At 51.3% G+C, this 25902-nt stretch overlaps 10 protein-coding genes across 10 annotated transcripts; 4 read left to right on the top strand and 6 right to left on the bottom strand.

The window, feature by feature from the left end:
* Positions 1-409: 409 nt before the first annotated feature.
* Positions 410-1827, top strand: BO97DRAFT_343894 (putative alcohol dehydrogenase; the record flags this gene model as incomplete). Its single annotated transcript, XM_025691713.1, has 5 exons — positions 410-621; positions 678-805; positions 883-1042; positions 1092-1560; positions 1624-1827. 5 exons carry the CDS (start codon positions 410-412, stop codon positions 1825-1827), a joined length of 1173 nt encoding a protein of 390 aa, XP_025552153.1.
* Positions 1828-2619: 792 nt separating this feature from the next.
* Positions 2620-3852, top strand: BO97DRAFT_451058 (uncharacterized protein; the record flags this gene model as incomplete). The annotated part of the gene is made up of 1 exon (XM_025698959.1): positions 2620-3852. The coding sequence occupies one exon, from the start codon at positions 2620-2622 to the stop codon at positions 3850-3852; it is 1233 nt and encodes a 410-aa protein (XP_025552152.1).
* Positions 3853-4564: 712 nt separating this feature from the next.
* Positions 4565-5543, bottom strand: BO97DRAFT_424172 (RNA recognition motif domain-containing protein; the record flags this gene model as incomplete). The annotated part of the gene is made up of 4 exons (XM_025696946.1): positions 4565-4746; positions 4842-4932; positions 5027-5177; positions 5272-5543. The coding sequence occupies 4 exons, from the start codon at positions 5541-5543 to the stop codon at positions 4565-4567; spliced, it is 696 nt and encodes a 231-aa protein (XP_025552151.1).
* Positions 5544-6921: 1378 nt separating this feature from the next.
* BO97DRAFT_470089 (uncharacterized protein) lies at positions 6922-8962 on the bottom strand. Its single transcript, XM_025699911.1, has 4 exons — positions 8700-8962; positions 8566-8646; positions 7291-8508; positions 6922-7238 (listed from the first exon to the last, which is right to left on the bottom strand). The coding sequence occupies exons 1-4, from the start codon at positions 8877-8879 to the stop codon at positions 7032-7034; spliced, it is 1686 nt and encodes a 561-aa protein (XP_025552150.1). The 5' UTR covers positions 8880-8962; the 3' UTR covers positions 6922-7031.
* A 213-nt stretch (positions 8963-9175) lies between these two features.
* Positions 9176-11287, top strand: BO97DRAFT_50220 (Leucine Rich Repeat domain protein). Its single transcript, XM_025700859.1, has 6 exons — positions 9176-9306; positions 9364-9498; positions 9561-9671; positions 9726-9850; positions 9911-10439; positions 10520-11287. The coding sequence occupies exons 1-6, from the start codon at positions 9205-9207 to the stop codon at positions 11192-11194; spliced, it is 1677 nt and encodes a 558-aa protein (XP_025552149.1). The 5' UTR covers positions 9176-9204; the 3' UTR covers positions 11195-11287.
* Positions 11288-11773: 486 nt separating this feature from the next.
* BO97DRAFT_405210 (uncharacterized protein) lies at positions 11774-12233 on the bottom strand. The gene has a single exon (XM_025695138.1). The coding sequence runs from the start codon at positions 12206-12208 to the stop codon at positions 11849-11851; it is 360 nt and encodes a 119-aa protein (XP_025552148.1). The 5' UTR covers positions 12209-12233; the 3' UTR covers positions 11774-11848.
* A 487-nt stretch (positions 12234-12720) lies between these two features.
* Positions 12721-16452, bottom strand: BO97DRAFT_405209 (ssDNA endodeoxyribonuclease RAD2). Its single transcript, XM_025695137.1, has one exon. The coding sequence runs from the start codon at positions 16302-16304 to the stop codon at positions 12816-12818; it is 3489 nt and encodes a 1162-aa protein (XP_025552147.1). The 5' UTR covers positions 16305-16452; the 3' UTR covers positions 12721-12815.
* Positions 16453-16661: 209 nt separating this feature from the next.
* Positions 16662-18185, top strand: BO97DRAFT_405208 (CAAX prenyl protease RCE1). The gene is made up of 4 exons (XM_025695136.1): positions 16662-16928; positions 16979-17019; positions 17117-17497; positions 17553-18185. The coding sequence occupies exons 1-4, from the start codon at positions 16874-16876 to the stop codon at positions 18081-18083; spliced, it is 1008 nt and encodes a 335-aa protein (XP_025552146.1). The 5' UTR covers positions 16662-16873; the 3' UTR covers positions 18084-18185.
* Positions 18186-18663: 478 nt separating this feature from the next.
* Positions 18664-19546, bottom strand: BO97DRAFT_477617 (putative cell surface protein). The gene has a single exon (XM_025700564.1). The coding sequence runs from the start codon at positions 19423-19425 to the stop codon at positions 18757-18759; it is 669 nt and encodes a 222-aa protein (XP_025552145.1). The 5' UTR covers positions 19426-19546; the 3' UTR covers positions 18664-18756.
* Positions 19547-21915: 2369 nt separating this feature from the next.
* fluG (extracellular developmental signal biosynthesis protein FluG) lies at positions 21916-24652 on the bottom strand (the record flags this gene model as incomplete). The annotated part of the gene is made up of 3 exons (XM_025698306.1): positions 21916-22145; positions 22221-23466; positions 23519-24652. 3 exons carry the CDS (start codon positions 24650-24652, stop codon positions 21916-21918), a joined length of 2610 nt encoding a protein of 869 aa, XP_025552144.1.
* Positions 24653-25902: the final 1250 nt, after the last annotated feature.

Genomic DNA, 25902 nt, shown 5'->3' with positions numbered 1-25902 from the left:
CAATGCGGTTTTGCTTGCTTGACTAGGAGATGGGAAGATTTGCAGAGATCCATCCATCATCAGGAGCATGAACGAGAACTATTCCTATGCGGCAGCTTTATGCACATTACCCGATCGGGCAAGTGGTAGCGCCGATAACTCAGCGGGGAAAGTCGAGCCCACCCCCGCTATGAGAACAGTCACTGCGGGGTCAGTTCACCCTTGGTCCAAGCTCAACAATGCGGCCATTCTCCAATCAATTCTTTCTTCACGGTTATTTGTGGCTCTGATTGCCTTGCAATAATCCTTATTCTTCCCATTGACGAGGGCAGTTCTCCTCTGTTTTTACCAGCGATGCGTCTGATAAACTCCCGCGGACCCTCGCAAAGTGTCTTGAGGTGATCTCAGCAACCTCATCATACCAGCCAACATGTCTCCGTCTTTCCAGCTCTCTCAGTCCACGCCTTCTGCTGTCCCATGCGCTAAATCGGCGACTGCGGATCCATCGATCCTCTCTCCGCCATTCCCGAATCCGTCCCTCCAGGTTACCGCAGATCACAAGCTGAAATTCGTCCCAGCTCCGGTCTATGCCCCACAACGAGGCGATGTCCTCCTCCATATCAAGGCCACCGGCATTTGCGGGTATGCAAATAGAGCTATTGCAAAACCCACTGCCCTTTCTGACGCGTTGCATCCAGATCTGATATACATTTCTGGAAAACTGGAAGGATCGGAGAGCTGGTGTTTCAAGGGGACTGCGTGATCGGCCATGAAGCAGCAGGAGTTGTATTGAAGTGTGGAGAAGATGTCACAGATTTTCAGCCTGGTGAGTAAAGTGAATCAATGGGCGGCGCCGATTGTAGGTCATGCTCAAAATAAGATGCTCATTAAGTGTCTTCTTAGGTGATCGCGTGGCTGTAGAGCCAGGAGTTCCATGCGAAAAATGCTTCCTCTGTGACGATGGTCGGTATAATCTTTGCCAAGGTGTTCAGTTCGCAGGAGTCTACCCGTATGCTGGGACTCTCCAACGTTATAAAGTGCACCCAGCCAAATGGCTTCACAAGTATGTTTGCCTGACCTCCTCCGGAGCTTGCACTTACGGAAATGTCTAGAATTCCGGACAACATTTCTTATACGGAAGGTGCCCTCCTTGAGCCCCTTTCAGTCGTCATGCGTGGTATTCAAGTCGCACGCCTCCAGCTCGGTCGCAGAGTAGTTGTTTGTGGAGCAGGCCCCATTGGACTAATCGCTCTGGCCGCGGCTCGTGCTTCTGGTGCCCACCCGATCGTCATAACAGATATTGAGCCCAAGCGACTCGCGTTTGCGAGAGATTTCGTCCCCAGCTGCATCACATACCAAGTGAGCAGATCCTTAGACGCGGAAGGGAACGCCAAGTTGATCAGAGCATTGTTCGGACCAAACGAGTACAATGCTCCTGAAACAGTTCTTGAATGCACGGGCGTAGAAAGTAGCGTGTGCACGGCAGCGTTTACAGCTCGGAGGGGCGGCGCTGTGGTTGTCATCGGAGTGGGTAAATCGGTCATGAATAACCTTCCATTCATGCATATCTCCTTGGCCGAGGTAGGTCTTAGAACTAGAAATTATGTTCTTAAGTCATCGCTAATGATTATTGTTGTTGCATAGATTGATCTGCGTTTCATCAATCGGTATCGTGATACTTGGCCACCTGCTATTGCTTGTCTCAGCGGAGGAATCCTGGATCTGAAAAAGCTGGTGTCGCATACATTTCCATTGGAGAGAGCTATGGATGCGCTCGAGCTCTGTGCTGATCCGCGCAACGGAAGTATCAAGGTCACTGTCTTGGATGAGGTGGAGGCAACGCTTTAGGCTAGTGGAAGGCAACAATATAGATTCTTAGAGGTTATATAAAACTCCCCTCCTAAGCATAATTAGAACATTCCTGGAATTATCATTCAGAGTGCTCTATGCATTATCCCGTCGAGCAATTGCAGATTTGTTCTACTACCAGCCTTGTTTGGGGTTTACTACTTGAATTTCACTTGGGAATGAGTGAAACCAATTGTTGTTGTTTTTGCCGGCTCGACCTCATATTTACTTCATAGCTTATACTAGCTGGAGTCTCTAAGAACCCAATGTAATGTTGCAACCTACAATCGTGTGACATACCTATGATGTACGGTTCCTTTGTCTGGGTTGGAAGCTTGACCTGGGACTCATTGTCTCTTCAATTGTTCGAAGTATTGTTGAATAAAGCCGGAGTTACCGTCCATTGTTCTTTCCCAAACTTAGAACCAAGCTTCCTTGAATGCCCTTTGTTCAAGCTACCCAAGTCTTCTTATCAAGCTGCTCTTAGACCTGAAAATGCAACAGACAACCACAGATAAAGAGCGCAACCAGTTAGCAGGAAGATGTCCGCTGTTGACTACCGATCCTGGTGAGAAGACCACAGCAAAAGGAAGTCTCTCAACGAGATACGTAGTACTTATAATCAGTACAACAACCCTTATTCCCATTTATATAGGAACGTCGAATTTCCAATTCCAGAAACAGTAGTAAGTGATAATGCTACTCGTTGCCTGAAACCGCCGTCTTTTCAACCCCATCCCCCAATTCCCCAATCCCCCAGAGGAACCCCCCCCCCCCCAACGTAAGCCAGCCATGCATTTTTCTCACTTCGAGTGCGTGCCGCACGCACAATTCCTACAAATCGCCAAACACCTGGACGACCAAAGCCTGCTAGCGCTCCGACTGACCTCGCACGAGGTGAAGTACCTAGTGGAGCCACTGACGTGGGCGCTCTTCGCGCGCAGCCTGGAGACGATCGAGACGAACCTCTCGTACGACAGCATCTGGCGCATCCACTACGATCTCTGCCGACCCAGAGGCAACCCGCTGGCGCAGCTCGTCAAAAGACTCGCGATCCGGTATCCGTTCACCGGGCCGAACACCCCCTTCAACCGGGCCGCCATCTCCAGCGAGATCGAAGACCCGCTGGCGCTCCGCGAGATCCGGATCCTGCGCGATGATCTCGAGGGCGCGCTCACCCGCTGCCGCGACTTCGCCTTCTACCTTGACTCGCCGGCGGGGCCTATCGACTGCATCCATTCCGGTGATGTCGTGCGCGTTATGTTTGACGTGTTTAATGCTGCGAGGATCCCGCTGCGGAGTCTGAAGATCATGACGCATTTGCATCGGGTTCGTCGTGGTGGTGGTGGTGGTGGTGGGAGCTGTAGCGGGGGTCGGAGTCGCAGTCATAGTCGCAGCAGCAGTATAGGCAGTGGAAGCGGTATCATCGAGCAGCCCACCACCATCCAGCGACAGATCATGCAGCTGCCCAACTTGACCGTTCCGGCGCTGCATCCGGAGTGTCTGGGCAAGCTGCGCAAGCTACATCTGCATGATGACTATTTTCGTGAGTTCCGCGGTACGTCTATTGTCTGGGAGCTGCTGGAGTGCACGCCGGCGCTCGAGGAGTTGAGGGTGGTGGGTGCCCGGCGCGTGCGCCCCACGGGGAATATCCTCGAGGCGCTGTCGACGGCGCAGCTCGCGTCGCAGAGGATTCGCGTGTTCGATGTCCGTAAGGTAGAGGTCACCGTCGGGATTCTGCAGAGATGTCTCCTCAACATGGCGGAAAGGGGCCTGGAGACCCTCGAGCTTAGGGATGTCGTGCTGGATGCGCGCTCCGGCTCCTGGGAGGATGTGCTCGGCTGCGCGTGGCGCGAGTGTCTTGATCTCTCCCGTCTCGTGCTCAGCGGTCTCGGTGTCAGGCGTGATCACTGCGTGAGAACGATGTTTCGGCCTGGATCTAGTATGATCGTGTCGGGTTCGGTCCTGCGCGTCGGCGAGGAATTGAGGCAGTTGGTTCAGAGAGCGAGGATCATGGAGATCTAAAATGGGCCGGCGTATTTCAAATTGTTGAGTGAGATGGTTGGTGGTGGATGTTACTAGTTATGGGGACTCTAGTGTAGAGTGTATAATCGTCATGGTGAGTGTGTGGTACATACAGGATGAATCCCTAATCCTGGGGTTGCCACCAATGTACATAACTACTACTTTATATTACTCGGGACCAGCGCTGAGCCAACCTAATCCTGATTTCATATGTTCGGAATTTTCCCGCCTTATCTGACTCGAGGCAAAAAAAGTTCATTTTGATTTATCGTGGCCTTTTTCTTTTCACTGTCTACGCCCTACCTTCTTTTTCTCTACCAGTATGATACGCCGGTTTACGGATGGAAAGGTCTACTGCAATCAACGCCGGCACAGTAGTAAAACAACTCAGAAGAATTTCATAGCAAAATGAGACAAACCAAGTCGCTCACAAACGCCAGACTCCAAACAGAGACATGGCAGAACTTTTCCTGAGAGGCGTCCATACCAACAAGCAAAGGGTATATTAAACAAAAAGTTCAAACCAAAATGCAAAACTTCAATGCAAAAATATCATAAAACCCAAAAGCCCAAAAGCCCAAACGCCAAAACTCCAACAAGTAAACATTCGGATGGATCGGAAGGACCTATAGACGAATGTTAGAACCAAGCAAAACTGAGAAGCTGACATGAAAACGAGATAAACATACCCAAGCAAGCCACTATATGTGGCTTACTGAGATCCTTCCGATCCATTTCTCGGGACGCGAGAACGACGTCCCTCCGCCTCCCTCATCCTCTCGGCTATGCCAGCCTCCAGAAGCGCCCGATATACCTCGGCGTTGGGAGCCTGGACCACGTTCGGGGTGAACGTGATGTTGCTCCTCGTGGTGCTGGGCGCGGCCGGGTGGTGATCTGCAGATTCGTGGCAGGTTAGTTGGACTGTTGTTGCAAGATCGAGAAGAGAGAAGGACAAGAGAAAAAGGAAGGAAGGAAGGAAGGTAACTTACTATCCGACTTGACCGGCTCAAGTCGTAGAGCCCGACCATACAGGTCGAGCTTCCTCCCGCCCTTCAGGAACTCCTGTGCGAGCACGGCAGTCTGCAACGATGTCATGTCAGTAAGTCTATCCAGTCACGAAGCAATCTTCGAACGAATGCTAATGCCAGACACAGGAGGGGTTCTATCGACGTACCGGGAACGTGATGAAGGCCGCGCTGAGTCCCTGCTTCCTCCCCCTGCGCGCCTTCTTGTCCATCCGGACCTTAACCCAGACGATCGACCATTGCTGGAAGACCGCCTTCAAGTCGCGGATCAACTGCCCTTGATCCACGTTGTCCTTCAGGCTGGAGAGAAGTTAGTATGTTGAATGCATCAAGAGAGGTGGATGACCAAGTGGATGATCAAGTAAGTGAATAAGAGAAAGAATGTGCTACTTACTTCCCCACAAAAAGAGTATTCTCCTTTGGGAGACGCTCCTGAGAATTGTCATCTGTGATGCCAATGCCAGTTGCAGCAGGACGCCGAGGAGGAAAAGAAGCCATGACTGGCGCGGGCTCACCCATGGGGCGATGTACCCAGTGATATCCCGGCCATGTGGACGGGACTGCCACTTGTGCTGGCCGCCAGTAACCCGGCCCTGGCTGCCAGCGACCCTGACCCGGCTGGCCCCAGTAGCCTGGCCCCCAGCTTGGAGCTTGATGGGCAGGCATGCTGGCTGGCTGTCTCTCGGGCTGAACTTCCGGCTCTCTTGCTGGCTGTCCAGCTGGCTGGCTGGCTGGCTGATCGGAAGCAGGAGAGGAAGAGCCCCCGCCAGAGCTTCTCATTTCGCCCTTCGTTGGCGACATTTCTTCACCAAGGACCGGAGTCGTTTCTCGAAGCAGCTTGGCGGTAGAAGAGGAGGATGTGAAGAGAAGAGGCGGCTGTTTGGAGAAGAGGTGAATGTTCGAAGGATATAAGAGCAGATGGAGTAAGTATAACTTCGTGGCTAGCAATATAGCAATGTGACTAAAGATGATAGTGACACGACAATGAGGATGGGTGAGAGAAAAAGAGGAAGGAAGAGAGAGAGAGAGGAAGAAGAAGGTGTGCGAGAGTGGGCACCGCTTTTTATGCTGGCTTGGGGGGGGACTCATTACTCACCAGCGGTGCCTTCAACATTCGGTAAGTCTGTCCCAAGAACTTGCGATGACTCGAAGGGCTAACTATGGTCCAGGAAATTGATATATCGGAATTGAGGTGGTGAAACTCAGACCAAGAGGGCCGGTGCCAGAGGGCGAGCGAGCCCGTATGGTAACAATACGGGCAGGAACGTTCCAGCATGGATGGCTACCCTTGAATATCGCAGGACAACAACACCAACTTATCCTGGGAAGCAGAGCCCTCTACGTGCTTGAAAAAAGATTCATCTTGTTCGAAAGAGAAACTTCAGACAGTGCCTTCGACAATTGAACCCTCTTAGCGGGTCGATTGACTCAAACTGAGCCCTATGGAGGCACCTTGACTGCAGGAATGAGATTCAAGCCTTTGCATGTCTACTAACTGAGGCTCGCCTGTGGTGTATTACATTGTGCTGGATTCACTTTCGCTACGCCGTGGTTTTTTAAAGATATGGGCAGTTTGCAAGATCCGACGAGGCAGGAAAGACGTCATGCATCGCGTGGAATTGATTTCCATCTCGCTGCCTGAAGCAAAAAGCTTAATAGAGCTCGTCTGGAGCTTTCCAGGTGGTGCTCTATGGGTCGTTCAGGGTTGCATCGCCTGATGTTTCACCCAGGTGTGATGAGTTCGGAATTATGTTCCATGGCCATATAACAAGAGTGTGTGGCCTTGCCGTGGAGCGCTCAAGGATGGGCCGCGATGGAGAGTCAGTCGAATTGACTCACGAGTTGAGAAACAGTAGCTGCAGCAGCGAAAGCAGCGAAAGCAAGAGCAGCCGTGATACGGAATTGGATTCCTTGGGCTAGGACGAGTGGTGAGGACGTGAAGCATTCTGAGATCATTGAAGTGTCATTAGATCAATTAATATTATCCAGATGTACTGCACCAACGCTATGAAAGGAGTAAGAATAGCCATCAGGTCATGATTGCGTCGTCTTGGAGGACTGTGCTGCAACAGTAGACAGAGAATAATATATACTTAGACACTTAGACAGGGGTATCGAACAGGTTCATCATCAGACATGTAGTAAGCCGTAAGTTTATCTCGAAGACATTCCCATCAGCTCGCCAAGCTCGTCACTGGTGAGGGTACTTCTACGTCGGTCTCGCTGCCCTTTGCTGGACCCCTTGAGATTCCGTCCTCGCTTGCGGCTCTCGTTTTCTTTGCGTGTTTGCTCGGCAGCCCGAGCCTCGTTTTCTACTGCTTCCAGCTTCTGCGGTACACTCATCCGCGGTGGATTTGGACTCTGTTTTGAGGTTAGCATGACGCCCCCAATCGCGAAAAGCGATTCAACGTACTTGGTGAGGAGCAGCCTTAGGCTCTGCCTTCTTCTTGGATGTTCTACGCGTAACCATTTCCGAGCGGTGAGCTTTCACCTGCAACGTTTCGTCTTCAGCGGGCGTGGCAGCGCCGGGAGAGTTCTGGAGCCCCTTTGTAAATGAAACTTTCCTAGGGGAGCGCCCTGCCATGATATTGTCGCTTTTCTCCTTCAAGGCCTTACTGTTCTTCTTTACCTTTATTTCGCCAGACGGTGGTTTGATTTTTCTGTCAGGTAGGGGGCGATTTGTCTTGTCGGAGATAGGTTGCGCGATTGTCTGCTCTTCTTTCTCAACGTGACGATCCTCAAAGATAGGTGACCGCATGGCCTCGTCCTGATCACTGTCTCCTGCTAACTTCTGAGTTGCATCCAGGCGAAAGTTGAGGTCCATTCCTCGACGAAGCTCTTCTGCCTGCACCGAGTGTCCTCCGTCAGCGATGCGCTTGTGCCAGCCATCCATCATTGTCAACGCCTGGCTCCATCTGCCCTCCATCTTCTCCCAGCCCTCGCGGAGACGTTTTATCTCTTCGTCACGCACTTCGACTTCCTCAAGCGGCACAAACGAAGGGTTGGTGAGCAAAGTCCTGAGATGATCGAGTACACGATCCATCTGATCCGAAAGTTCATCACAAGTGGCCGGAAGACTAGTTACCGACCCGTGGGACAATTTCGGAGCCCCCACGCTCATGACGCCGGTGAATTTAGCTTCCTCCTCATCAGAAGACGATAATCCTTGAAGCTCTTTAAGAGTCTCAACTGTATTGCGCGCGAGGTTGATTAGGGTGTCGTTTTCGTCGCTTAGGTTTTGGCAGAGCTCCGTCAGGAAGTCATTCGTCTCTTGCTTCAAGCTATAACCAGGATTGCTAAGGCCTTCACCCCCTGCGATAGATCTTGGTCGCGGACGCTGACCAGTAGCCGGGTTAATGTTGATGGTTGTGACCGTCAGACCATCCCTCCTTCCCCTTTGGCGTTCTGTCAAGTGCATCTTGAGCTTCTGCATTTCGGCGTCGCGCTTGCGGATGTCGTTGGCGCATTGAGCTCTGACCTGCTGAATAGTGGCCCTCATTCGCTGTACTTGGTCTTTCAATCCTCGGATAGTCGTCTCAGCCCCTGAAAGGTTGGCTTTCAAGGACCGTTCTTGCGCTTCGGCCAGGGCCAGAGATCGAGTGAGTTCGGATGTTCTCGTTTGGAATTTTTCCTAATTGTATTGTCAGCGCAAGACCTTTGCGAAGGCTACTGAGCAATCATCGCGCACCAACTCCGCAGTCTTCTGCGATTCCTCCGCTCGCAGCGTCCTTATCGTGGTCGCGAGGCTCTCTCGGTGCTCGGCTTCGCGCTGTTTCAATGTCAACCGATATGTCATCAGAGATAAAAGACGCAATCACATACGTCTCTCCGCAAGACCAGATCATTGACCAAGTTAATGATCCTGCCCATGGTGGCTGCTGAGCCTCCATTTTCATCCTCGGGATTGGCGAATTCGATGGGGTGACCGCTTTTCAACAAACCCCTGGCCAATAGTAAATTGTTGATGTAGGTCGATGCAGCCTGCAGATTCTGTGGCTCCATGGCTTGCCTGCAAGCTTGGTGACAAGCAAGCGCATATGCAGAACGACTGCTATGGAAGAAGCTGAATTGATCGATCGTCTTTCTCGCCCGACTGTTATTTTTCAGTTGCGGACGGAAACCCCAAACAGGAAGAAGGTAAACACTGCCCGGGCTTCTCCGGCAATCGACGGCAGCCATTGCCGCAGCCTGCTTACCTCAGCCTCCTTATCGGCAATTCTCGACTCTTATCTATCATGATCGAATTCCTTATCGCGCGCGTCTCTCACGCGTTTCTTCAACTTTTCCCCAATTGGGCTGTCTATGTTGTCCCATACGCTTGGCCATAATGGCACGGGTCATTCGCGGCGAGGGAGGCTCCCTGCAACAGCGAGGAGAATTGCTCTTCAAACAGGGTAATTACCAAGGCGCGCTCGATGCTTTCACCGAGGTAACTCTGCTCCACCGTGACTGATAAGACAAGACGCTGACAGAGATGGCTCCATAGGCTCTCTCCTGTAAAGACGCTGATGTGATGAGCATACTTGATAATCGAGCGGCTACCTACATCAAGCTTGCCCGATATGATCGGGCCCTTATCGATTCCCGAAACATGGTTCGAAAAGATACCAAGGACGGACGAGTATGGCTGGCTTCTTACCTCGTTGACGTTTCAGCTACTCTGCTAAGACTTGACTCTTTTAGGGTATTTTGCGTTATGGTCAAGTGTTACTCTTGACCGGAGATCGTGTCAAGGCTCTTAAGGCGTACGGATACGGTCTCAAGACCCTGCCTAACGACAATCCACGTCGCAAGGTCAGTACCCTGCCATGCAAACCACTGGATGACATTGTATACTTAGTATCTTAGTTTGTCCTTCAAATGTTCTGCAAAGTGCGTGATGCAGCTTCAGTCAAGCGTCTGGATCCTTTCAGTGTCCTGCCGCTCGAAATAGCCATGATGGTTCTCCGACACCTTTCGTTCCGCGAAATTGTGTAAGTGCAGTACAGTTCGACGAATTGTCATTGTTTATCACTGACAATGCGCGTTTCAAGAACTTATACTCGCGTATCTAAAGGATGGCAGAGCTTCTTGTCGATGCGAGACTTGTGGATGCGTCTCGACCTTAGCGAAGCCCGTCGCAAAGCATCCTGGCGCTCTATCAGAACATACATTCAGCGCTCTGGTGCCATGCTTACCCACGCCACGATAAGCAATATAGCAAGTCAATCCCAGGACAAGGTGCTTGTATATTTGAGTAGATGCCCAAAATTGGAAAGCTTGGAGATTGGAGATCCTATCCGGCGCCACGAAGGGCTGTACAACCAGTTTGAAGGCTGCAAACAACTGAGATCTCTCGTTATTGCGAAAGGAACACCCGTTTCACAAGAAAATATCGCCAAGTTCTTGTCGAATTTACCCAACCTCGAGCACCTTGAAGTTCATAATGCGCAGCCCTCGGCCGAGACCAAAGTTCAGTGGCCGTCACACCTCCCGAATATGCGGAAAGTCACCCTCTCTACCGAAGAAGCGGCCGTGCAGCCACCAGGCCGTGTAAACGCTCTCTATCTTCCTCCTGTCACAGTATGCTCCCTATCATCTCCTTCATCACAAACTCTCCCCTTGCTCGTCTACCAATCATGCACCTTAGCTAACCTTGCCAGGAGTCGCAACCTTGCGTGATGCCCAACTTGGAAGAACTGCGAATTGACTCCTACCCTAAAGTCTGGTCACCTTACGAGCTGTCATTCGACCCCAACCAGTTCCCCCGTCTACGAAAACTAGAGCTGAAAGGCGTTTTTATCGGCGGTTTCGCACTACCTTCCACCCTCGAGCACCTCAGCATCCAAGCGGGCTCATGCCCTGGTGAACAAGAGTTCCCTTTTCCCTTCAGACGATCCCCCCACCTCCGCCACCTACACACCCTCCTCCTCCGTGATCTCAGCTGGGTTACGCGTACCACACTTCACACATTCATCGTCACAACAGAGGCACCACTACGAAAGCTCATAGTGGCCAGTTGCCCGAGACTCGATTACGCGCAGCTCGAGCACCTCCTAACCGAACACCCCATAGATCTAACCGAGCTGGGAATCTGCGCTCTACGAGGAGTCACCGACATGAGCGTAAGGGCGCTGGTCCAGCATCTCCCCAATCTGTACGCATTAGACGTCTCAGTCACGGATGTCACCGGTCGCCTGGTCAAGATGTTCGCAGACGCGCGCCCCGCGGACAATCTACCACGTCTCAAGTACCTTAATGTGGCTCACTGCGAGCACGTCTTGTATGAAGCGGTCGCGTATGGCCGCTCGCACAACATCAACGTTGTTACCCGTTGAATCAGAGTCTATGCACTATCTCAACTGTTGGATCGGACATGTGGCATTTTGCTTATATGTACGCCTTGCCTGGCATCCTCGTTGTTTGGCTTGTTTTGAGTGGCTTTCGCTCAGCAGAGTCTGAAAGCTACTTGGCTCGTACGAGGGAGTTATCAATCCCCACTCCTGTCCGGAATCAGAAGCCGCATGTTGACCAATGGGCACACTACGCCTATATCATCATCCACCCAGATTACACTGCTCTTAGAATTTCTAAGACAGGTCGCACCGTCCGAAAATTCTTCGAGAGTATCAGCAAGATTACGGGGCAGATCGGCACAAGAGACTAAGTGCACTGTGCCCTGGGAGTGTGTATCAGGACCGGTATCTATCAGAAAACAAGGCCCTCCGCCTCATATGCTGCTTAGATTTAACCTGAGCAAAGGACATTTGTTTCGCTTTCTCTACCACAGCAGAAACCAGTTTAAAGCCCATTGTCAATGGCTATCGATTAAGAATCTCATCTAACCCACATCTAGAGCTAAAAACAGCCAAAGCTTAAACCAAGAACAACCCCGCTCCACCTCAAGCATCCCACCACCCTTCCAATTAAATCTGTAACTCAATCGTATCCGGCCGGCTCAAATGCGGCGTCAGATCAGCGTCCTTCTCGAGCTACCTTGTAGTCCACTTATTCCCAAAGTACGCGAACCGATTCCCGCTCGGATTGGTATAGGTATACTCCCAATCCTCCCAGCGTGGATCCCGCCGCAGATAGTTCAAATGCGTCGCGCTGCCAGGGAACAGAGCTCCCGCTGTTACTCCTGCAAGCTCTGCTCCAATGACGCCGACCTTGATCCGGCGGACTTGATCAATGGGGTGCTCTTCTATCTCACAGGCCGGGCGTCGAGTATCGTCAGGCTTGGTGGTTTCGATTGTGTGGGTGACGGCAGTCTTCGGCAGATGAGCACCATCGTGGCCATTAAGTATCGGCAGCTCTGTTCGAATAGTCTGTGGAGCTTTGACTGCTGCCATTGCCTCGCTGGAGTAAGAGGCTTGGTGTTCTATGGTTGGGACTCATATGTGGTCGGTTCATTTATTGATATAACCTTCTTGTGGCCGGGGAGAGTGAGGAGGGGTAGAGAAGGTGGACCACGGATACTAAGTACAGCTCCGGCTGCCCCTCTCTTGTCAATTTGCACGACATCTGCACCATCGCTGAGGTCACGTACGTCGCCTGCAGGCCAGTCATTTAACTTTGATACTGTGCGGGATCGCATCGTCGCGGATGGTGATGGTGTGACCATGAAACGAAAACATGGTCTATTTATACGCACGCAGAATTGAGATTGGGTGGGCAGAAGAGGGACAGAAAGGCCAATGGAGTTTGATTCAATGATTTGAATGCGACCCCTTTGATCCTATATGCCGGAAGCAAGATACTTGAGAGAGTTGATGAGACAATGGGAGGTTGATCTATAAGGAAAGTAGCCTTGCAAACTAGGCATACTGCCCAGGCAGCAAGGCAGAAACTGAACAAGACTATTGTACATTCGTGATTATATACTAATTCAATGGACTCGGTCCAGGATACTGACCATGCCCCTAGAATTGAGCTAGATCCACGGCGAAGTATTGCAGACTACTTGGCCCCACGTCTCGTTTTTCGCCTTTTAGTGGTTCCAACCTTATCAACCACCGGCTCCTGATCCACAGCACGTGCTTTGCGCGCCCCCCGTTTGGTGCCTGCTTCTTTGCTCGATAGCTGGGCCGAGGAGAGCTGATTCTCGGGCGAGAGCTCAGTGGCAGGAGCGGCTTCTCCATCCAAAGCGTCTGGCTCTGCTGCAGAACCAGCCTGCTGTTGAAGGCGACGGAAGGCCTTCTCCATCCGACTCTGACCACCACTGCGGACACGAGGAGCGAATGCACCCGCCCCTTGAGGACCCGTAAAGAAATTGGTAATGTTCGATTGAGTACCCTCCTGCTCCCTGCGGTTCATGTCACGAATAACAGGCACGAGGATCTCATCCGTCCGCTCTTGACTCCAGCCAACGGTCGACATGAGAAAATTCCGTAGCCCATGCAAGTCAGGCACGCCCCACTGGAAAGGTGAAGGGTCGGAGTCGACTTCAGGCTCAAGGTATGCAATGTCCACCCGATGGTCAGGGAACGATGGTGGCAAGAATATCTTTGTGGCTTGCTTCCTGAACTTCTTGTAAAAAGCAGCGTGCTCATCGTCGCTCATATTGGTACCCGTCTGCACCCGTGTCCACCATGCGTTGAATTCTTCCAAGTCGGCGAATTCCGTAAGAATCTCCAATGCGGTCACCGGGCCGATCCCGGGGATGCCCTCTGTATAGTCACTACCCAACAGATGAGCAAGTCTAATCAGCTTGGTACGATGCAGGGCATATTCCTTTTCGAGATCGGAAGTCAAGTAGCATTCGACATATTTGCCTTGGTTGAACATGTTCTTATAGATCCGTGTACCACCGAACAGGAAGCAATCACTATCATCAGTGATGATGCCGTCAACGAGGCCTAGTGACACCAGTTCCGCACACTGAGCCTCAGCCTCCATGGGCGCGGTGACATATGGCAGGCCAAAAAGCGTCAGCAGCTGTTGGCACTCAGTAATCATAATTTGTGACACCTCATCCGCATCTCTGCGGTCTTTCTTCTGCTGGAATCGTAACTGTTTCAACTCTTGCTCGTAGTCAAATGCGCTCCCGGCGTTTATGTCAGAGTTCAGTGTGGCGGCAAATCGGACATGTTCTTCGCCTTCAGCTGCAAGCTGCTGCATGAGATCCTCGTCTTCAGGATCAGAGAAGTCTTGTTCAAGGCTATCTCCTGTGTCAACAAGATCAAAGACTGGTGCATTCTCTGTGACATTCTTAGCGCTATCAGCTCTATCTCCGTTGGTAACCACAACGTCCTCAAAATCATCTTGTCCTCCAGACATAGCATCACTAAATTTGCCAGCATCCGGTATGGCAACATCCTCAAACTCAGGGGTAGGGGAGGAATCGGATTGTGCAATGCTAGTCTTGTCATTGTCGTCAGCCGAAATGCCATTCACTTGAGTGGTTTCATTTTGATTGTTTAATTCGATATTCCTCGATATTTCATCAGGCGGCTGCGCAGATAGCGGAGATCCCACAGGCTTTTCAAAACTGGGAACCTCCTCGGTAGTGATTGTGGTGTGTATCGTCGAAGCATCCAGAGAAACAGGTAAGCTTTCTTCCCTTTCGGATCCAGAGTCTATATCGATGACTTCCTTCGTGTCCGCAAATCCACCAGCAGTGTGTTCGTTATTAGCTGATTGGTCTCGTATGAAAAGTGTGCCCGATTCAGGACTCTCATCACGAGCTTTCCTTGCCGGCTGGTCATCAGCTTTGTCGGTGAAAAAGTCAACATTTTGCATATCACGAGAAGTCGCTGAGAACCATGGTGGCAAAGGTAAAGCCTCCTTTTTAGCTTTTCCCGCTTCTTTTTCACCCTTAGTTTGGCTTTTCTCTTCTTTGTGATTCTCCTGCGCCTCAATGGCCTTGGTTGGTTTTACAAGGGACATCGACTCGAAAGGTAGAGGGCCATCGAATGGGTTATTCGCGCGAGTAGTAGGGCCGGTTTTCTGTGTCCTTTTAGACTGAGCTAGAGCAGCCGCAAAGTCAAAATCGTCCTCACTCTCATCCATGAAATCCTTTGATTCATCTTGTGGCTGCGGTAAGGGAGCTTCACTCCGGTTCAGTTGGATTTCAGGCATGTCCTTGTCTTCGATATCGTGAGTCGTGGATTCTAAAGACATCTGGATGGCGCGTTGGAGCTCCTCATCGTGGTCTTCTGGATCATGAAACATGTCGTCGTCATTAGTGTGCCTGTTGTTTGCAAAGCTGGTGCGTCGCTCGCTGCGAACGAACAAAGAGTCATCGTCCACATTGTCCGATTTTCTTCTGCTCTCTCCAACTCCATGCATCTGGTTCGTGATCGACTCGTCGAATGCGCCTTCGCGCAGAAAAGGGAGCTTAGGGAGTCGGTTGAGGCCTTCGATAGGAACATCTTCAAAGCCGCCATCACTGTCATCAGAAAACTCCTCCTTCGCGGCGACCACCTGATGCTGGCCATACTGGTCAACATCAATTGGTCTATCCTCTTGACCTTCCTTATTTCCCACCACGCCAAGGACCCAGCCGCCCTCGATGGAGTTATCCTTAACCAGAACATACTCCCTTCCTCTTTCACCAGCTATTCTCTGTCCAGAATTGAAGAACGCCTCCTCCCCGTTCATGCCGTTAATGTTCATTAAGCGTTGTGTAAGATCATTCCGTTCCTTGACACGTTCAATCTGAAACTTCGAGAATGCCATACGATCAGGAAACATGGTGTCTAATTGCTCCTTCGAGTAGCCCATACGCAAGCGGCTCCGGAGTCTGGCCGCATTGAGGATATTGTACCGATCCGTCGCCGGAAGGCTGACGAAAAACGGACTATCGAAGTCTATCTTGGAGAAATCATACAGGTTGATGTCCTCGCCTTGATGGAATTGCCTGGCGTATTCTTCTAGTTCTTCTCGTGACATGATGCGGGGATCATTAGGAGCCCCCATCTCCTCGAGGGACACTTGTAGATCTGGTAGGTGGTAGGCATCCTTCTTTCTGAACGAGCGTGTCTGGGTCTTTTCTTTGTCGGTCATAAAGGCATCATCGACATACACTGGATTATCTGGCACGTCCTCCTCCCGGTCAGCAACGCGTTTCCGGCTCGCGGCAGCTGTGTCTTCTGCCGACCTCTGCAACTGCACTGCCAGCAGCTTTCCTGCGGTTCGCACAGCATCCTCTCGGCGACCCTCTCGTCGTTTCTTTCGGTTGGCGATGGTCTGCCGCTTGAGTACCGGAGCTCCACCATCGAAGACGAAGACCGGTTTGATACCGAAGTACAGCAGCTTGCATATCCGGCGGAAGAAACCGACAATGTGAGAGTTGCGCAGCGCGTTTCCCTCTTTGTCGCGAACGGCTTTCAAGAACTGATAGATCCAAATCGATGCATCTACTGCCAGACGCTTTTTATTAAGGGTTTCCAACTTGATTGGCCTTGCGCAGGGCTGCACGACCGTCCACAGTCCATGAACACCCATGCTGCGGGGTCAACTCCCGGTTATGGCAAAGGACCACCGCAACGACTCAACATCTGGACGGTGCGAAAGCGGCGGATAGAGACCAAGGTCGCGCGATTAGTCCCTAATATGCAGGATCGATGGGATGTGCAAAATCAGGCGTGGAAAGAGTGGTGCTTCGAGAACATCCCCGCGACGTCACCTCGCAGGCAATCGGCGCGCGCGATCACGTGGATTTAATTGCTTTGGATGACGACATATATCATGTGACCAAGTGTGCTGTATGTTATCACGTGACTGTCAGACCCGCTTATGCCTTGATGCCTTGATGCCTGTCAAACTCGGCATTCACAGCCGACGTCGTGTTTTCCTCCGTTCCCTTTGTTCTTCTTTTCTCTTGCATCTCCAGGCTATTGTTCGCCTACTTATCCCAAGAAAAACACTGCAATTGAGATTTGTTTGTATTCATACTCTCATGTGGGCTTTTTGACCTCGTGGTTGCATTGGGTTTCATCTTGACCAAACTTTCCTCATCCCGATCCGAGCATACTCGCTCCCCGCAACAACAATCCCTCTTTAGTCGGGTGATTATGGCCCCGATCAATCTGCTGGCGCGTCTTAGAACTCTCTACTCGAAAGACTACGGTAAGTCCATGAGAATGCTGCTGGGGCCTAATTCTAAAACTTTCGTACAGATGAGCCCGCTATCTCTACGACGGCAGCTGCTTTCTTTTCAGTAAGTGACCTGGAAGCCATTGCTACTCGTTTGTGCAGGCAGCGATCGGGCAAATTTCGAGGCCATCAGGTCAGCGTTGACTGAGACATGAATTCAGGTTTTCTTAACTCTTCTATACGTGATACCTTTCTACGTTAATGCCACCACCCGGCCATCTCCAACTCTGAGTCGCGATGCACCATCAGTGATCCGGGCAAGGATCCGAAGCGTGACCCTCTCATGCGTTGCGAGCACTCTCATCGTCGCCTGGCTGATCATTGGCAAAGATGACGGGTCTCTGATGGAGGCGCTCAAACTCCTGGGATGGTGGCCCGTCAGCTTTGCGGATATCTTCCGTGGCCTGGTCCTGACAGCCATTCTCTTCGCGGGCCCATTGTTCGAACGGGGCATTGCTGAAGGGGAATGGAGAGAATGGATCCGAGGTAGCCGCATCACCGCTTCCCTGCGCAGCTGGATCGGATGGAGGAACTACGTGGCGGTACGTTGTGGCTGCAACGGCACTGAACGACGGGATGGCTAACAGTGAAGATCAGGGCCCCATCACCGAGGAAGTTATGTTCCGCTCCGCTATTGTCCCGCTGCATTTGCTTGCGAAAGTGTCTTCCGGCCACATTGTATTTGTGGCACCCCTGTACTTCGGCATTGCCCATGTGCATCATTTCTACGAGTTCCGCCTGACACATCCAGACACCTCGGTGATCGCAGCCTTATTGCGATCCATCTTCCAGTTCGGCTACACCACCATCTTCGGCTGGTATGCCACCTTTCTCTACCTGCGCACCGGCTCTCTGCCCGCGGTCATTCTCGCCCATACCTTCTGCAACTGGTGCGGGCTGCCCCGGCTGTGGGGACGAGTCGAGGCAGGAGTACCCATCGGGCCACCCCTGGCCAAGGGGAAGGGTGGCTTGGATGACGCGGAGTATGGACAGTTGGGCATGGGCTGGACGGTGGCGTATTATGTCCTGCTTGTGGGGGGCGCCATTGGCTTCTACTATGCGCTGTGGCCTATGACAGACTCCCTGAATGCTCTCGCCTCTTTCTCGCGTACGCACAAGCGGGTGTAGTCGCTCAGCGAATCTGGTTGAGCTTGGGCATTGCCCGTGATTGACGAGATGGCCATGTTTCATTGCATATATAATATATTTATAATACAGCTTAAGTCGGTAGGGCTTGCAGCGAGTCTATGTTATGATAATTTATTGTTTATTTCTGAATACTATAAATGACTATATGTTATCTACGAAATGATCTTCGGGGGGTTGGTTGAAAGGAGTGCCCCTCATTGCTGCCCAGCACTTTCTTTGCGAGGCAAACATTGTGGTCTGAAGGCGGGGTACTCAAAACACAGCCATTTGCTAATCCTTATACTAATTTCTCGCCGGGAGGTCGAACACGTATGTGCTCACTCTGAGCATGGCACGCCAACCATGCTGGCGCCAGCAACTGAGCCGACGATCGCTCATCACTTTTCGAGTTCAAGATCGAGCCATGCAATATCAACAGTATATCAAAACCGATAGAGCCTGCCCTCGATCCCTTCCCTCGCTTCCAGAGAACAAGACGTTCGTATTCAATCCCGATTTAGTACAACCCTGGAGCTGCCAACTCCTTCCACAAGATAACAAAATATACATATCCATTATTCAGCAAAGAGAAAACTACTAATATACACACAGGAGCATAATATGCAAACATCATCCCAAACACCCAGATCCAACCCTACAACCAGCTTGGGCCCTAAAAAGCCACCCCGGCAACAAGAGCAACCGCACCCCCCAGCACCACCGCCACCCCAGCAGCAGCAGCAGCAGCACCTCCCATCGCACGCGGAGCCATATTCCCCTTAACAGCTGAAGTCGTAGCCGCAGTGGACGCACTCGACGCACCGGACATACCCGATGCACCCTGAATCCCCGAACCACTAACCGACGGAGCAGCAGTAATCAAGCTCGCCCCAGATGCAGATCCAGTCACCGTCCCCGCCGCAGCGGCATCCGTAGCAGCAGCAGAAGACGCAGAAGAAACCCCCAAATTACCCGTCCCAGCAGAAGCAGAATCCGAAGCGACAGCCCCCGTCCCCGTCGCAGCCACACCCGTAGCAGTAGCGGAAACCGAACTCTCCCCCAACCGCCCCTCAGGCCCCCAACCAGGTAAGTAATGCGTCGGCACCGGCTCAGTCCCGGTATACAGCGGACAGCCGGGGACAGTAGACTTGGGCGGCGCGCGGCCGCCACCGCAATCGATCAGTTCGCAGAGTTCGCCGGTTTCCGGGATGTAGAAGATCCGGGTGAAGATGCCGTCAACATAGGTGGTCGAGGAGGTGCATGGGGCCCCGATGTCGGTCTTTGCGTGGATGGGCGAGGTAAGGGTGAGGGTGAGGGTTAGGATTAGGGGGAGGAGGTTCATTTTTTTTTTTTTTTTGCTATTGCTTTCTTTCTGCTTTCGCTTTGGCTGTAGGGTTGTGTGGGTTGGGTTGGATTGTCGGGGTTGGAAGTGAGTGGATTGGTTTGAGTGCGTGGATTGAAATGGGATTCAGGTTGGATGTTTGGGGTTTGGGGGTGCGCGAACTTATATAAGAAGGTAGCATGGGCATGACTCGTGCGATATAAAAAGGGTCAGGTTTGTTAGCGTGAAAGTATACGGGGCTTGGCGGCGTGGTTTGGCTTTGGTCTGGCTCTTGACTGGTGGAGTGGCTCAGGGTCTGGACGGTGGAGTCCCGGGCTGGTTTCAGGGGTTGGTTTACGGGCAGGGTCGAGACCCTTCGGTAAGGGAGTCTGGCCCATGCCGTGAGTTACTGTATGTCTGGAACTTATCTGGATGACTTGCTCCATTGAATTAGTGGGCTCAAAACATAGGCATGGATACGTCTTTCGACTATTTGGACCATGAAGGGAAACAAGAGTACCCAAGCCAGATGGGTTGAAAAAAATCAACCAGGGTCCAGGTGGATGCTGCTTCTTTTAGAATAGAGCTGCTCGTCTTAGATATCCTCAAAAAACACGCAAATTTCATCGACTGTGGCAATAACGCCCCAATAGTGGCCACAAAGATATACTATGAAAAAGACATAAACTTAACAGAAGCAGCTTTGTGGACAGTGCATCTCGCCGGACCCGAGCCAAGGAGCCTGAACAACCAAGCGCTGCAATATGCTAACCATGCCCAGTAAATTATCAAACCCAGAAATATGTATTGGAGAAACAAGTTCTTTTCCAATGCCCCATTACGGCGAAGCTCGACCACGAATCTCTTCATTCCTCTTCTCACTGGTAAGGGGAGCTTACCAGCCGGAGCAACGCGACTCCCGTCCCCAAGGGCCTCTGAGACGGGAGTTGGGCTTGTAGGCCCCCGAAGAAATCCAACCTTCGCGGAGGTAAATATGTAAGCTGAAGATGGCTTGGTTTGCCGGCCCCTATAAAGAAGATAATCTGGAGGCATGTCGTTGTACAGAACAGGATTCTTCTCAGAATTACTCCACAGAGAGCTCAAGCCAGTCCGTGTGGGTCAGACCTATGGTCGTTCGGTGATCCGACGCAATGCAGTCTGTAAAAGCCTATCGCGACCTCCTTCGGCCGCAGCTTGACTTGCTCAAGACAATGATTGCTTAGAGGAAAAGCAGACTAACCTCTTTTGTCGCAGAAGAGGTGAGGCGAGCATAGAAAACATATTCACGTGTTGCTTTATCCATTCGTTCCAAAAACCGAATATCATGCTATGCAGAGTGTACCCAGGTTGGTCTCGGAGATCCCATGTTTCCAACTCTCCAAACACGTCCATGCCTAGACTGCTGAGATTTCAGGCCAGAAACTGCCGGCTAGCTTTGAGTGGCAGTCATTCAGGCCACGACTTGTAAGATCCTGTCAAATGCATACCGCTGACGAGCACGTTGCTCAGCGCTCGAGGCAAGATACAAATTCCTCCACAACGCCACCTCAAAGCTAGCTCATCGCACCGTCGGATACTTCAGAGTGAGTGCTCCAGTCTAGTTGTTGAGACCCTCTGTCCGTTTGTGTCCGAAAATGGTCCATCAAGAGGTATTTGGTAATATGTTGATTGGCGGGTGAGAACTTCGATCTCTGTAGAGAAACTTAGAATCTCGGCAACAAAAAGCCGTTGCTTAAGCTACAGACTCAGAGCAATTTTCTAGATGATATGTCAGTCTTAGAATCCTGTGGGAATCGTGGGCACAGGTCACCTACTCAGCCATGTTTCGGATAGACTGTGGAGGGCTACAGCAGACAAGCAAACAGTGAAGAACAGCGCCGAGTTAGGATGTCATTTGCGATCAAAAGGACCGTATTGTTCCTCATCCCCCCTTCCACTAAGTAGGGAAGTACTCCATGTTGTATCCTTCCTTGGCTATTTTTGGGTAGACCGACCTCCTAAGGCCAGATCCACGAATTGAGGTTGCTTCCAGTCTGCGAGTCCTGCGAATACCGAGGAAGCCGATTCTATTAATTCCTGGAAGTGCTCTCAGGTAATGGAGGAGGTGGAAAAGCATCCTCTTGATTTTCTGGACGAAGCTGGGTCTGTACTTCCGCAAGATGCTGGTAGAGTTAGCTTGGGAAAGGATGAGATTAGCTGGGAAGAAAAGGAAGAGAGGTAGACAAAGGATACGATCATGGTCGTCTGCTGGAATTGTAGCATTCACCGGGGGAGGGGGGGATTACCCTTCACTCCGTGAAATCGCCATCATCAATCAAAGCTTTGATGGCACATCTATTGAATGCCATTAGACCAATCCATTCATCGAATCAGTAGCATTAACATGCTGCATTCATCATTCATATGCCAGAGGAACTTCCAAAAGTCCACAAAGCAAATAAATGTCACTAGAAAAAATCATATTGATCGTCAGGGCAAATCGGTTCGCTATGCGAGGTATATACGTCAAAATTAATATCGCTCCAACAGCCACTTTCTCCGTGCATCTTCCTCCATCGCATCCAGCGTCTTCTTCTCTGCGCGTTTGACAATGATGTAGTTCTCGACTAGGGTCGAACCAAGTATGCTTTGCAAAGCAGAATCCGCTTCCAGATGATCAAGGCTCTGAGACAGCGATTTCGGCAGTGGAGTAGTGATGCCGTAGACCTGACGGTCCGCTTCATCCAAGGTCGCAGCATCATCTGTCTCGGTCAGAAAGGATGAAACACAAAGCAGGGGCAGATGCTTGCAGCTAAACCACAAATCAGGGTACTCACAGGGACAATCAGAGGCCGTCAAAGGTTCGTTGTTCTCCACTCCAAGATAGCCTGCAGCCAAGAAAGCCGACATGGCGATGTACATATTCGCTAGCCCATCTAATGTCTTGATTTCCCAATGCCCTGGGGAGATTTTCCGGATTGGTGTTTCACGGTTCTGCGTACCCCAAGCAACCCACTCGCTACCAGCCCACAGGCCAGAACTAACCCGATCATAACTAACATCCCCAGCAAGTGCAACGGCCATCAAGGCCGGATAGTGCTGGAGAATACCTGCAAGAAAATTATCCTCTTTGGTGGGTGGGTTGATAGAGAGATGTGCGTGGGACGCTGTGCCAGCAGCGTGGGGGTAAGGACGGGGATGCAGCGTGGCACGAAGACCATGTTGTTCAGCGACCTGGGTCACCACCTGCCGTGCTTTCATAAGGGTGTCAACCGCAGCCACGGGTGACTCAGGAGGAAGGACAAATTCAAATTGACCAGGGGCGGATTCAGCGTGGAACTGCTGGATATCAATGCCGATAGACGCGAGGTTCTCGACAATTTCTTCGAGCAAAGGCACCATACGTCTGGTCTCCCTGGTCATCTGGGACCAGGAGTGGTTTCTGACACACGGAACAAATTCTTCCTCTTTTGAGTCAGGATTGGTGATGCATTCCAGAAACACAACTTCGATTTCGAACCCGCACAGGACTTGAATTTCATGGTTGGTCTGCAGCCGGGAAGTCACATTGCGTAGAAGGCTCCTAGGGCATCCAGGCAAGGGCGCACCCTCCTCTGTAAACCACCAGCTCATGACAGTCGCACTTTTGGAGTCCAGCCCTACGTTGCGGGAAAGAGTGGACAGATCTGGCTTCATGTAAAATTGACCGGTGGTAGAGCCCTCGGGACAAACTGTGTCATTTTGGAGCATCTGCTGGGTGGCCAGACAGACCCCTATACGACGTTCTTTGCGTACGATCTTGGCAAACTCCCGAACTGGGAAAATGCGTAGGCGCAGCGTCGCGGTATAGTCGAAGAACTGCAGCCATATATACTTGATATCCGGATTGTTCCGTACAAAGGCCTCCCATTCATCGCTTGATGACCCTTTTAGTGGCCTAGAGGCAGATTTGTGCGTCTCACCGTAGAAAAGGGTCTCATTTAAATTGTATAGTCGATTCGAGTTGTGGAAGAGTATATCCGAAGCTGCTGCTTTAGCCTGGTCGATAGCAAAGTCACCTTGACGAACATAGTCCACAAGAACCTAAATGTGGTAAGCTTATGAGGTCAATATCTTATAGGATATCCGCCCTCACCTTCTCGAGTGCGTCCCGGAATTGCTTGTTGGCAAGCCAGAACGTCTCCGGGAAAAAGTGGCCGTCCGTGCTCCACAGAAGACGGTTGGTCGGTACGATTTCCAGGCTTTCTCGGATTATAGACTCCTGGGCGTCTCGGCTCACCATCGGGAACACTTCTCCAAGGTCTAAGTAGACATTAGGGTAAACGCAAGCGAGGTAACCTGCCTCGCGGGTATAGGGGTAAGATGAGTGTAATAAGACAAAGTCCACTTTCGAATATCTGGCAATCAGGTCCTGTAGGTAGGCAGGATTCGAGAGGATTAAGTTAATATCATTGTCTCCGAGCCCGGTGTGGAGTTGCAATGGTTTATTCGGGCCAGAAGGCGTCGTGGTTCTAGCGTTCTGAAGCAGATCCAGGGTCTGTTGAACGACCCAGTCATTCAAGGGCTTGTCTTCAACACGGTAAGTGGAGCCAGTCCCTTGTTGAATTGTTCGAGCAAAAGATCGAAGCAGACAATTTTCATTTCCCTCATCATCAGCGGATTGGACGTTCAGGCCAGTACGATAGCAGATGACAGATTTGAACCCGACTACCACAGGGTCCGCAATCGCTTTCTCGATCTCTTGATGAAAGCTTTGGCGAAATTGGTCGAAGTTCTGTTTCAAATTGACGATGTCATCTAGGGACCCCAAATATCCTTCAGGTAGGATGGAAGCGAGGACCTGGGCGGCCACTACCTCAATCCGTACGATTCGCTTAGTCGGGGCTGCAGTGAAACGATCATGCCAGTCAAAGGGCTCGATATCCCCCTCAGTCAAAAGATCATCCAGCAGAAGGCTATGCGTGCCTTCGAGACAGCGGCGAATTAGTTCATCGTAATCTCGTTCCACCCATTGATCGCGGGCCGCCTTTACACGGTCCCAATCATTCGAGGGACAATCATAGAGGCTCGCAAGTTGATGAGCGGCACGTTGAAGCGGTAAGGTAAGGGGTGCATTCTCCAAGGCAACGCCTTGGGCCTCCGATGTGATTTGCTCGAAAGCGTACTTTGTGTAGTTGCATGCATTGGGTTTATCGAGGAGGTTATGAGCATGGTTATCGATGAGGGGATGGGTTTGAACCAGCTGCCGGAGGGAAGCGAGCGGATCCATGGTGCGGGATGTGGTTGGCCCGTTCGGTCGATCAATCGCTACGGGCTGCGCGGCACTCGGCAGTAGCCGGTGTTGAAACAGGGAGTCGGAGCCGTCTAGGTTTGTAGATAAAGACAGGAAGAAAGTGAGTGAGTGAGAGGGTGCCTTTGCGAGTATAAGGCAAAGAGCTGGAGGATGAATAGGAGATGGTAGATGATAGAAGTAGAAAGTCGAAAGAGGAGAAGACAAGAAGGGATGATGAATCAATGAATGGATGGGGGAAATGGCGATGCTTACCGCATTAGGCAGTTCGCCAGCACCCGCCGACCGAGCGTTGCCATTAAGTATGGAAATACTGAGTAATAAGTAAATAGATAGTCCTATTGAAAGAGAGACTTGGGAAGATGTCCGTTCCAGTAGCCTTTCTACAGCTTCAAATCCAGCATCTTCCTCGAGGGTGCGTCGTGAAAAGGTAATCTCCGCGCGTAATTGCAATCAACCTTATACCTCGGTCCAGACACAAGGAGGAATCTTGACGACCTCTGCTCGTCAACCATACGCAATCCGGTATCTTCCACGACCAGTAGCGGAGCTGCAGCTCCACCAAGTCGATCTACTCTTATATTGTATATACGTCTCTACTTCACTCCCCAAGATGTTGGTCTGTTGCCAACTTCTCGTGCACTGGTCCTAATAATATTTCCGCCCAGCGCAGCCGAGTCATCTTTACTAGCCGCTCCGTCCGAGCCCGGTGTACACGCGACGCCATCCAAGATGCCATAGCTTCACCATTAGCTTCATGGTCTAAGGCCTGTCTAAGGTGTTAGCGAACTGAACTGAGCCTTCACTGCAGGTCCCATTCCGACTATATCCGGTGTGATTGATCTCCAGCACTGACGAGTCATTCTCTTGAGTGCAGACACGAGACAACCAAGCAAAATGAAGCAACAACCGTTCTCGTCTGGATATATTTGCCGGTCAAATGGCATAATTAGCCGAAGTTTAGTCTACATGTCACTCATTAGCCAAAAGTGAAAGGTGCTATGGGGCTCTAGGCATTGTCTTGGGCGACACCAGAGCTGGTGGAAAGACTTGAAGCCGCCTTTTACGCAGCTCCTGAGCGGGGCTGTCAGACCTGAGCGAGCTGTCCTGGACAAGGTTCGTGGGACCTCAACTCAGCCACACGCTCATGCAAGCTCCGTACGAAAAGGAAAAGAAAAAGGAGTAATATCAACGATTGATAGAGATGCTACGATGGAGCCCACCTGGTT

The sequence above is a fragment of the Aspergillus homomorphus genome (genome assembly GCF_003184865.1).
Source record: "Aspergillus homomorphus CBS 101889 unplaced genomic scaffold BO97scaffold_15, whole genome shotgun sequence".
Classification (NCBI taxonomy): domain Eukaryota; kingdom Fungi; phylum Ascomycota; class Eurotiomycetes; order Eurotiales; family Aspergillaceae; genus Aspergillus; species Aspergillus homomorphus.
Note: the sequence above shows the minus strand (reverse complement) of the source record. Positions and strands in the feature narration are given on the sequence as shown.